Source organism: Paramormyrops kingsleyae, chromosome 23, assembly GCF_048594095.1.
Source record: "Paramormyrops kingsleyae isolate MSU_618 chromosome 23, PKINGS_0.4, whole genome shotgun sequence".
Lineage (NCBI taxonomy): Eukaryota > Metazoa > Chordata > Actinopteri > Osteoglossiformes > Mormyridae > Paramormyrops > Paramormyrops kingsleyae.
The window spans coordinates 4,842,930-4,855,009 of NC_132819.1; the positions used below are offsets into that span (position 1 = coordinate 4,842,930).

Below are 12,080 nucleotides of genomic sequence, written 5' to 3' on the forward strand. Positions count from 1 at the left end.
CCGGGGCCAGGTCATCTGTCACAGAATTCCATTTTAAATTGTTCAAGATAATACTCACTACATAACCTCCAGCTGTGTTATGGTCGGTATCTTGTTGAAAACCCCTCCAATGGGCTCACCACCTGTAGGAGGGGCCATAGGGGTCGGGTGCGTTGTGAGCTGGGCAGTGGTCGAAGGCGGGGACCTTGGCGGTCCGATCCTCGGCTGCAGAAGCTAGCTCTAGGGACATGGAATGTCACCTCTCTGGTGGGGAAGGAGCCTGAGCTGGTGCGCGAGGGTGTGAGGGTCCGACTAGATGTAGTCGGGTTCACCTCGAAGCACGGCTTGGGCTCTGGAACCAGTCTCCTCGAAGGGGGTTGGACCCTCTTCCACTCTGGAGTTGCTCACGGGGAGAGGCGCCGAGCTGGGGTGGGCATACTTATTGCCCCCTGGCTGGGTGCCTGTACGTTGGGGTTTACCGTGGTGGACGAGAGGGTAGCCTCCCTTCGCCTTCGAGTGGGGGGACGGGACCTGACTGTTGTTTGCGCTTATGCGCCAAACGGCAGTTCAGAATACCCACCCTTTTTAGAGTCCCTGGAAGGGGTGTTGGAGAGTGCTCCTCCCGGGGACTCTCTTGTTCTGCTGGGGGACTTCAATGCTCACGTGGACAATGACAGTGAGACCTGGAGGGGCGTGATTGGGAGGAACGGCCCTCCCGATCTGAACCCAAGTGTTGTTTTGTTGTTGGACTTCTGTGCTCGTTATGGATTGTCCATAATGAACACCATGTTCAAGCATAAGGGTGTTCATATGTACACTTGGCACCAGGACACCCTAGGCCGTAGTTCGATGATCGACTTTGTGGTCGTGACATCGGACTTTCGGCCGCATGTATTGGACATTCGGGTGAGGAGAGCTGTCAACTGATTACCACCTGGTGGTGGATTGGCTCCACTGGTGGGGGAGGAAGCTGGTCAGACCTGGCAGACCCAAGCGTATAGTGCGGGTTTGCTGGGAACGTCTGGCGGAATCCCCTGTCAGAGGAAGTTTCAACTCCTACCTCTGGCAGAACTTCGCCAATGTCCCGGGGGAGGCGGGAGACATCGAGTCCGAATCGGCCATGTTACACGCCTCAATTGTGGAGGCGGCAGATCGGAGCTGTGGCTGTAAGGTGGTCGGTGCTTGTCGCGGCGGCAATCCCCGAATCCGCTGGTGGACACCACCGGTGAGGGATGTCGTCAAGCTGAAGAAGGAGTCCTATCGAGCCTTTTTGTTCTGTGGGACTCCGGAAGCAGCTGATGAGTACCGGCGGGCCAAGCGGAACGCTGTGGATCGGTGGAAGAAATACTTCGAAGACCTCCTCAATCCCACCGACATGCCATCCAATGACGAAGCAGAGTCTGGATATTTGGGTATGGACTCCCCTATCTCTGGGGCAGAGGTCGCTGAGGTGGTTAAAAAGCTCCTCGGTGGCCGGGCCCCGGGGGATCCACCCAGAGTTCCGTAAGGCTCTGGATGCTGTGGGGCTGTCTTGGTTGACACGCATCTGTGGCATCGCGTGGACATCGGGGGCGGTGTCTCTGGATTTGCAGACCAGGGTGGTGGTCCCCATCTTCAAGAAGGGGGACCGGAGGGTGTGTTCCAACTATAGGGGGATCACACTCCTCAGCCTACCTGGTAAGGTCTATTCGGGGGTGCTGGAGAGGAGGGTCCGCCGGATAGTCGAACCTCGGATTCAGGAGGAGCAGTGTGGTTTTTGCCCCAGCTGTGGAACAGTGGACCAGCTCTATACTCTCGGCAGGGTCCTGGAGGATGCGTGGGAGTTTGCCCAACCAGTGTACATGTGCTTTGAGGACTTGGAGAAGGCATTCGACCGCGTCCCTCGGGGAGTCCTGTGGGGAGTGCTCTGGGAGTATGGGGTGCCGGGCTGCCTTATAAGGGCTGTTCGGTCCCTGTACAACCGGTGTCAGAGCTTGGTCCGCATTGCCGGCAGTAAGTCGGACTCGTTTCCGGTAAGGGTTGGACTCCGCCAGGGCTGCCCTTTATCACCGATTCTGTTCATAACCTTTATGGACAGAACTTCTAGGCGCAGCCAAGGTGTTGAGGGTGTCCGGTTTGGTGACCTCAGGATTAGGTCTCTGCTTTTTGCAGATGATGTGGTTCTGTTGGCCTCATCAGACCGTGAAAAGAGTGGAGTGCTCTCTCCGGGTCGGGGAGGAGGTCCTTCCCCAAGTGGAGGAGTTTAAGTATCTCGGGGTCTTGTTCACAAGTGAGGGAAGGATGGAGCGGGAGATCGACCGGCGGATCGGTGCGGCGTCAGCAGTGATGCGGGTGCTGCATCGATCTGTCATGGTGAAAAAGGAGCTGAGCCAAAAGGCAAAGCTCTCGATTTACCAGTCGATCTACGTTCCTACCCTCACCTATGGTCACGAACTGAGGGTAGTGACCGAAAGAACGAGATCGCGAGTGCAAGCGGCCGAAATGAGTTTCCTCCACAGGGTGGCTGGGCTCTCCCTTAGAGATAGGCTGAGGAGCTCAGTCATTCGGGAGGGACTCAGAGTAGAGCCACTGCTCCTCCGCATTGAGAGGAGCCAGATGAGGTGGCTCGGGCATCTGCTTAGGATACCTCCTGGATGCCTCCCTGGTGAGGTGTTCCGGGCATGTCCCACTGGGAGGAGGCCCCGGGGAAGACCCAGGACACGCTGGAGGGACTATGTCTCTCGGCTGGCCTGGGAACGCCTCAGGATTCCCCCAGAGGAGCTGGATGACGTGGCCGGGGAGAGGGAAGTCTGGGTTTCCCTGCTGAGGCTGCTGCCCCCATGACCCGACCTCGGATAAGCGGAAGTTAATGGATGGATGGATGGATCTTGTTGAAAAACAAATGATTTTTAGTTAGTGTGTTTAGACTTTTTATTGGTACTGTATTGTTTGCAAATAAAAATGGACGCATACACATTCCAGGTATTACCTTCACACGTAAGGCTTTTTGAAATATGTAAAACATTTTTGAGGGTGATCACTTTACCATCTATGTTTTCCACGTAGCAGTACACGTCAAATGGCTCCTTGGCGTCCTGTGTCCCATAATTCCTCACTCCGGGGTACCCGTCCATGTCACCGTAACACCCTTGTCGTGGCATCTGAATGGGGTACCTGAAGGGAGAACACAGAACGATCATGAAGGTGTCCTACACCACACCCACCGCTTTGGCAGTGCACTTTGCCCTAACCCTCCTGAAAATAAATCTGTCTCTCTGTGGGGATGTAGTCACAAGACTGAGGAGTAATTTATTGCTATCAGAGACAGAAATGAGGTCCAGTGTGTCCTCTAGTAACCCTACAGTCCTGCTGAAATCATCACTTGTTCCTCAAGAAGATTGAGAGTCATGTTCGGTCTTGATATTTTCTACACAAAATAGTCGCTATACTCACACGAGAACAAGTAAGCATGTATCTTTCCAAGTCTGTTATATACTGATACACGTGGTACGTTTTTGCATACTCCACCTGTTTTATTTCACAGCGGTTTTGACGAAAACAGCAACGTCAACGGCGCATCAGGCTACAAAGGCAGCACTTTCGCAGGTGCTCTGCGACGTTCTCTGGCCCCTTGTGATGTGGGAGGGTCATGCAAAGCCAAGGGAAGGTACATGCAGCTCCACCAGCCCCCTATGCCGTCTCCTTATTCTGAACTGCCCCCCCCCCCCCCCATTATACACATCGCTGAAGCAAGCTGGATTCAAGCAGGATGCAGTAACCAGGTGGAAAACAATGGACACCGCAAACCCTGCCCCAAGTCAGGCTATTCCCAAGGAGACATACAGTGCTTTGACTCCTGGAAAATAAAGATACTGAGTGACAGCATTGCTAACTAGCATGATGCTAAAGGCACCAGGGGGAAAATAGGTTAAGTCCCATTATTATTTTACGTCACCCTGCGACTCCGCCCACGCAGGTGAATGCTGACTCCTGCAGAACATGCCGCTGACTGCCACCGTGAGTCCTATCCAAGGACAGCTCATTACTTATTCTGGAGTCACTTCCCGCGGAGTCTCAACAACAGCTTAGTCCTGCTTAGTGAGTACATACACGAGTCTCAACCTTACACTACGCCGGTCATATTTATATTTATGTGCACAGAAATACCCCAATGCCCCATGGCCCTATATTGCATATTGTCGCATTGTTTAGTGTTTAGTGTTATTTTTGCCCGAGTGTACATTGTATTTTTGTTATATGTCGATGTATGTTGCACCCCGGTCCACTGAGAAAGACTGTCTCCTCACACTATGTATGTGTACACAGCTGCTGATGACAATAAAGTAGCTTGAACCTTGAACCTTGACTCACATCAGCAATCCCTTAAAAAGCCCTTTTTATTAACTGCATCACTGTCTGATCACCTTAAACATTACAGCACTGACCATTTCAGAGCTTCAGTCATGCCAGCGTCTGAAATAAACCAAAAAGATAGATTCCCTTTTTCCTGGTTCTCTGAGATTAGCCTCACAGGCAAAACATTTCATGCCTGTATTCCTTTGTATCTTTGCTTTATATCTCACTGAAAATAAACACTGCATACCCTAACCTGTAACACAGTCCAAATCAAAAATTATTCTTTTGTTTTTCGAGCGAAGGGCAAGTAATTCAAAGGCTCTCTGATTAACCGTGACCACAAAGCTCCGGCTTACTAGCTAAACAACACAAAGAAAGACACTAAAAGCTAGACTTTGTCATCTGTTCGTTCCTTTTGATGGGCTATTGAGTCACACAGACTTTGAGGAATGAAAGAAAATCTTCACATTTTTGATTATAGCTTGCAGATACCACTGATGTAACCGTTCGGAGGGTCATTTAGTCGGCCCTTAGCATCAGGTAGCCTTATAAATATTGATGTCACACTTATGACACGGGTATGAGTCTCTGCACCAAGTCGTCTCATGCATATTTATTTACATCCTGTGTATTGGTTGGCCTATGTGCAAGTGAGAGCACCAGCGGTGAGCTTCATTTTTCCACCTAAATGGCACTAATTAAGGCATGCATGCAAAGTAAACTATAAACAGCAGGTAATGATGCTCTCGGGCTCCACTCTGCAGGACGCCACGGAAAGTGGGTACACTCAGCTGCCGGCAGGCTGGCGCTGCGGAGAAATGTTTTGGCATGCGAGGCAGGCCTGGCTGTTTACGGTTAGCGAAATGCTACAACGACAAAAAGGATGTTAAGGTGTGGTCAGCAGGGGGCGCAGTAGGGGCGTTGGGTAACCTGGCAGATTCAGATGGCCCAGCACTTTACGGGGACTCAGAATTTTTAGCTGGTCGATCAGTTAGCTCGTGTTATTCTGGGTCATCTAGCAGGAGAAAGGGTCACCTCACGGTCTGGTCGGAGAGCCAGCCAGCGTCGCACTGCTCGTAGCCGCTGTGGTAGGCCGCCAGGAGCTGCTCCGGGGTGGCGATGCTGGCGCCGATGCCCTCGCAGGCCTGCTGGGCCTCGCCGAAGTTGAAGGCATAGCGGCCGGAAGCGTCGCGGTAGTGGAACACAACACCTGCCACGCAGACGCACGAGCACACACATGCACGCACGCACACACACGTAGAAGTACACAGGCGTGCGTACACACATGCATGCAGACGGCTCAGTTAAGGGTATTAAACAGCTCATTTGTGTAAGACATCAGGTTTCTTGTCAGTCGGTTCCGGAATGTGACTTTCAGCCAATGAGACACCTTCTGCATAACAATGTTTCAGAAGCGTCTACTTCTGAGGTCCACAGCTAATGAAACGGTCTGCTAGCACAGAGACAATGGGCATCTCTGACGTGAAAATAAGCAGCAAAGGATTACTCCCAAAATAATTATCACAATCGTTATTTTACCAGATGCATATGCTCTGCTATGGCTTAAAATTAAGTACAATGAATTGGCAATTTTACAAATATCTGCCTGCAATGGCTTGCGTGAAATTCTCCACTAAGGTGCTTAGCATAGTTAATACATTATTTGATAAACAAATTCCTGCATCCAAGGTTAAAGATTTATTAAACTTGCCAAATTGCCGGATATAGCAAAATAATGGCTTCAATAGGGGCGTGGCAGATTCAGGGGCCTTTGAATATGTACAATTTGGCATGGGGCCCAAGGTGACATTTTGTTAGGAGGCCCAGAATTCCTAGGTACTCCCCAACAGTGTTGGGGAAGTTACCTCTAGAAAGTACAAATCCAGACCAAGGTTTTGTTTCAACCAACCAGTTGAGTACTCTGTGACTGTGACTCTTTATACTCAACTGGATGGTTGAAACAAAACCTCGGTCTGGATTTGTACTTTCTTGACCTGAACTTTCCACTGCTGCCCCCTCACCTTTGACCTTGACTTCCACAAAGTCACTGGCGTCCTCCAGGCCCTGCTGCACCTCACAGCGGTAGAAGCCTGTGTCATTGTGCTGCAGCTCCTCCAGCTGTAGGGTGAGGTCAGCGGGGGAGGAGGCGTAATGGAGGAGGGCTGCCCGCTCCCGATAAGCCTCGCTGACCTTCACCCGGTCCCCCCGGGCCACCAGGATGTCCGTCTCCCTGTCTGACGACAGCACGCTCCACTTGACGCGAGGCTGGGAGAGGACAGCCTGGCGGCCCGAGGTGGAGGCCGAGACTGGGGGCTGGGGCAGGGACACCAGGCAGGGCAGGGTGAGGGTGCCGCCCAGGGAGGCGTATGGAGGGGGCGTCTTGGGGATGGTCACCCGGAGGAGCCGCACATCATCTGGGGGAAAGGGGGGAGAGACCAGCACTGGGCAGGGAGGCTTAGGGCTGCAGAACTCCAAATAGCAAATATAAAAAAAATATCATTAATAAAAAAATATCATTTGTTAAAGCTGAGTGACTGGAAAAGTGCTTGAAACAGATTATGAACCGATTTAGTATATGTGTATTTGACATAATTGATAAAGAACAATTAATTGCTTTTTCCTGTTTGTATTCCATCGTTCTTCTATTTTGCTTTTGGTGAGCATATATTTCTGAAAGGAAGGTATTCTGTATTAGAGCACGAAATGAGAGAAATAAAGAGAATCTACAAAAACAGTAGGGATCCAGCACTTCTGCTGCTTGGACCCCTGGTGATTATAATTAGAGGGGTTAATGGGAGTTTCTCAATACCAAGAATGCAAAGATCGTACTTGTGTTCTTGGCAAGAGCATTCTTACCTCCCAAGAACAGACCTCTGATGTAATGAATCATGGGATTGTTCTCATTTGACAAGGATGCAACTGATGCATCCTTGATATTTGGGGTGGGGCAAGAACGACATCCGGAGATTTTTACCATCCTCTGTTCTGTTCTTCAGTGTTGGAACTGGTCTTCAGCAATGCAAGTTGACACAAAACGGGTGCGCAAGAACACAAGACTAGTCAAGTATTCATATTGAGAAACACCCATTGTTAGCGCCAGTGAATGTGTAGGCTACATAAGCAGATACATGGAATGGGATGGGATGGGATGGAAAAGGATGGGATGGAATGTCAAAGGATATGATGGGATGGAATGGAATGGGATGGGATGGGATGGGATGGGATGGGATGGGACGGGACGGGATGGGACGAGACGAGACGAGATGGGATGAGATGGGATGAGATGAGATGAGATGGGATAATGCTTTATTGGCCCCAGGGGGAAATTCAGTTAATTTGATTTGGAAAGACAGCTGTGTTTGAATCATTTACATTAGCTGCTCACTTCTGGCCAGTTAAATTGTTTATGATGACGGTTCTCTGATCCTTTAATTATACATCACAGCTGTGAAGGGTCCTCCACTGCAGCAGGTCCCAGTTCATTTTTAATACATCAAATGCTGGCATGGCCTGTCCACCCGCATACCAACGGGCAGCGAAATGTCAGCCTGGGCTAGGCCGCTTCCATCTCCGCCTCGCCTGCACCCAGAGACGGTTTTACCTTCTCAGGCTCATCAGTCAAGCCCATGTGTGTGTTTATGCGCTCGCATGCAGCAAAGTATGAATGAAACAAGACTTCATGAGCAGCACCGAGCACAGATATTCATGGACACTTACACAGCTTGTTACACTTTCAAAAAAGTTGCAATCTACTGTAAAAATTAATGAATACAAATGCAGAATCTGTTTACACAAAAGGTAAAAGTGTACTTGCTGATATTTAAAAAGAACACATTATTAACACATTATTAACACATTATTAACACATTATTAAATGCCATTACTATGCATACCCCCAAATAAATGTGCACTAATTAGTTCAAACAGTGTATTCTCATTCATTCTCATTAATATCAGACCCCCTGCTCCCCCAGAAGGCTTTTAGTCCCCTGTGTGATAAATCTTGAGTGACCCTCTTGGCACTGGATATAATGGCCGTATTACCACCACCTCTATCATCATCATCGTCGTCATCATCATTATCAGACTGTGCTTGGCTCTTATGCACCGTAGTACAGGTGGATTCCTACCTGCTCCCTGTTCAGAGCTGGAGGGGCACACCAGGGCGACGAGGCTGATGGCAAACAGACCCAAAGGGGGGCTCATCCCAAATCTGCAAGAGGGACATCATAGCATCATAGAGGTGATACCATATAATTGTGGGTTGACGTTGATGCTAAGGTGAAAGGCTACAATGGGGAACGATGGACCAATAAGAGGCAACCCAGGGGCCAGATCGGGGGGGACGGGGGGGTCGGCAGAGAAGCGAGCACAGATACGCAGGGCAACAAAAAGTCAAAGGCGGAGAGCGACCCGAGAGCAGACAACACGGTAAAACCGGTTGAGCTTGGGAAGGCTAGCAGGCCACTGCAGTCGTACCCTAGAGCATGATGCCTTTAACCCAATTTGCTTTCTTAAAATTCCGGACTGTAAGTAAAATTTGCCCTGAATAACAGCCTCTGTACAAGCAAAATAAGAAAGATGATCTCAAAATAAACAGACGTCCACTGACACGGGGTAGCCATTCATCTGCTGTGTACCACGAATGGTTCGGTTACCTGACAAGGTTAAACCAGCTGGGATGGTTTTTCTCTGTAGTCTGTGGTAGTTTTAACTCCAGGTGAAGGCAGATATTTTTAGCCTGTACAGTATTTTCAGTTCACTTTTTGTACAATGACAATGAATAACGACAGTCTATTGAACTTGAATGTCACCAGAACCCTGGTGGTAAAAGACTGCAATACTGCTGTGATATAGGAAGATGGATGGATGGATGGATAGATGGACAAATGGATGGATGGATGGAGGAGCTTGAATTTATACTGACTTAATATCCATGGAATGCCCTGGAATTCATAAATGTGACTCATGTAGGAAAAACACCACCGATTTTTCCTTTAGGACTTCGATGTTCCACATTCAGCTCATTGGTGAAGTTGTCGCACATCATTTCTTATAGTGAATGAGGCCATTTTCTTTTGGGTGCAAAGGTAGCCGCATGCTAAGCGACACGTCCACGTCGCAAATCCCGCAGTGGTGCTGGATCACAGGCCAGTCATCACAGTGTGACAAACAGGGTTTCCTGCCCTCGGAGCAGTGCTCCTCCTTAGACAGGTCGGGGAACCTCATAGTGCAGGGGGAACAGCACAGAACAATCGGACAACTATCCGACAAAAGAACTTCAGATGACAGAGCAGGGGCATCAGCCGGATGCATCTAGAAAGCACAAGGCCCACTGCTGCGGGGGCCGACCTTGGTGATTAACAAGGAGGAAGCGAAAGGAGACTGCTAGAGTGAGAGGCCGTAAAAGTTTAGGCGAAACACAACTAAAGTTCACTGTGGGTGACACGGGGACCTCTAAATCAGGGGACACAGAGGACGGAGAGGGTCATATTTTAAAGGGACTGAAAGAAAGAATAGTGTGTGTGTACGTGTCTGATACAGCATCATCCAGCTGGCCTGATTCGCTGTCGCACTTGAGTAGAATTCTAATGGCGTAACGGCCAAAGAGTGTATACACACACACACACACACACACACACACACTCTCCTTATTCTTTGGCAGGACCACCCTCCCCCCCCACGTCTAACCACAAGGACCCCCGCTGTGGCCCCCAGGGGCCTCTAGAAAAGGCTACATTTCCACTAGCGGCTCAGGCATCTAGTAGGAACAGCAAATACATCATTATAAATATCAGTAAGGCTCAAAAGACTTCCGCTGCCAAGAGGCCTTTTGACCAGTGAAAACAAGGCGCCCATGCCGGATGTGTGGAGATACAGCTTTGCGGTTTTGTTCTTAGAAAGTGAGCTGAAAGCAAGCCAGGATAGAGCTCGAATGTATACGGAACCTTCCAGAAGACCCTCGGACTGCTAAAAACCCACTTTACGCAAAGGAACCTGCACTCAAAACGAAGTCTGTGCTCATTACACTTAGACAGAAATAATCAGTGTACAGTCAATGCAGACACATTCAACAGCAGACATATTGGTGTTTTTTACCTAGATTCAAAACGAAGAGTAAAACCCAACTGTCCTGGGTAAAATGTAGCTGTTTGGGCTATAAATGTAAAATATTTCTGCTGAATGGGTCAATACCATAGACTGGTAGCAATTAGTGTCCGTCATGTGGATGCAGTAAATAACTGCCGCTTGTTGTGGTTCTTTAATGTTTTTTAAGAGCTTCTTTCATAAGCTACCAGAAAAAAACAAATTACAGGAAGGACTTGGTGCTGGATGAGGCCAGCCGCCACTTTCCGGGCTCGTTACCTTGACGTTTGACTTTGACCCAAGGAATAACGAAGACCACCTCTAGACATAGCTGGATCCATCGCAGAGAAAACGGAAATATCCAAGGAAAATCCGAGCGATTACTAATTTCATAATTACTAACTTCGTAATTCCAGTGGTGACGAGCATCTCATTGGTCATGTATAATTTTACATCTAACATCCTCTCTGGCCCACGGTTTGTCCACTGGCGTCCTGAAAGGAGGCGCTCACTATGCCAGGCGTTCATTAAGTCTCTGGTTTTTCTGCCCTTTTTAATTAGATTAACCAGGACCAAGCCACAAAGGCAGGCATCATAACAACACCAATCCTCGGATCGAGGTGCCGACGTGAGTGCGGCTGGCGAATTACGGCATTGGACCGTTTCAACCATTATTTGGCCACATGCTGACAGAGTAACTGGAATGGAAAACGAGCAGCAACGGGTAATTTACCTGTCCCAGTGTGTGGCTGTGAGCGCAGGAACCCATTAAATGCACACAGGTCAGATTCACTAAACAGAAACTAAGCCAGCAGGAAATATAATTGCAAAAAGACATGTGGTGAGTAGGGTGAAGAACTTAAAAGTCATTGTTTTAGCCATCTGATTGAGCGCGAGGCCTTTTTCGGAATAAATGTGCAAATGGATTACGCGTAAACCAAAATTGTTTTATTTAATGGTGTATTTTTAGTAGGGATGACGCGATCGAGCAAGGAAAATGAATTTTGGTTACTGAAAAATGGGTTTTGCGGGAATTTGCAAGTGCGGCAGTATGCAGTGCCAAAAGCAGACAGGAGGCAGAGCGGAGCTGCCAGAGGCAGTGAGGTCCGGGGTCTAACAAGCCCCAAATTACTGTCTGGGGGAGTTACACCAAGACCTCTGACTTGGGAGGCCAAAGAGGAAGGGTTAAGGCTTATAGGAAGGCCGGTGACAGGCCGGTGACAGGCCGGTGACAGGTGGGGAGCTGCTCCTGTACAGCCCGCTAAGGTAATACTGTATTATAAATAATAATGAGGCGGGACAGTCGCATAGACGGCACTGTTTATACACACAGATTCTAAGCCTTGCAAACCTTGGCCCTCGCTGATCTTTACTGGGTGGTTTTAACCGCTCCATCCTGGCTTCTGTTTCTCCTGAACGCTCCCCCCCCTAGCCCCTCCAGCCCTCCCCCCGCCGTGCCCAGGCCAGGCCGCCACACGTGGCTCACAGCCACGACCATATTTCCATACGCCACGAGGAACAGGAGCTGACTTCCTCCGGCTCGCCTGCGGAGACCGCAGAAGTGCTTAGGCAGACACCGCAGGCACACAGACTCTGCAGTGACTTCATCGCACGGACCAGCAGCTCGACGGGGCCGCGGTTCAGCCCGGGCTGCCTGCGGCCTGAGAAAACTCCATTTA

General features: G+C 49.5%; 1 protein-coding gene across 3 annotated transcripts in view; it reads right to left on the reverse strand.

The window, feature by feature from the left end:
- Positions 1 to 12,080, reverse strand: part of LOC111853526 (brevican core protein) — a 32,645-nt gene that overhangs the window by 15,613 nt on the left and 4,952 nt on the right. For all 3 annotated transcript variants that reach the window (XM_072705637.1, XM_072705636.1, XM_072705638.1), the window contains exons 2-5: positions 8,445 to 8,527; positions 6,336 to 6,728; positions 5,350 to 5,524; positions 3,005 to 3,132 (exon numbers count right to left, since the gene is read on the reverse strand). In XM_072705637.1, coding sequence (XP_072561738.1) covers positions 3,005 to 3,132; positions 5,350 to 5,524; positions 6,336 to 6,728; positions 8,445 to 8,527 — 779 coding nt within the window. The remainder of the gene's footprint in view (positions 1 to 3,004; positions 3,133 to 5,349; positions 5,525 to 6,335; positions 6,729 to 8,444; positions 8,528 to 12,080) is intronic.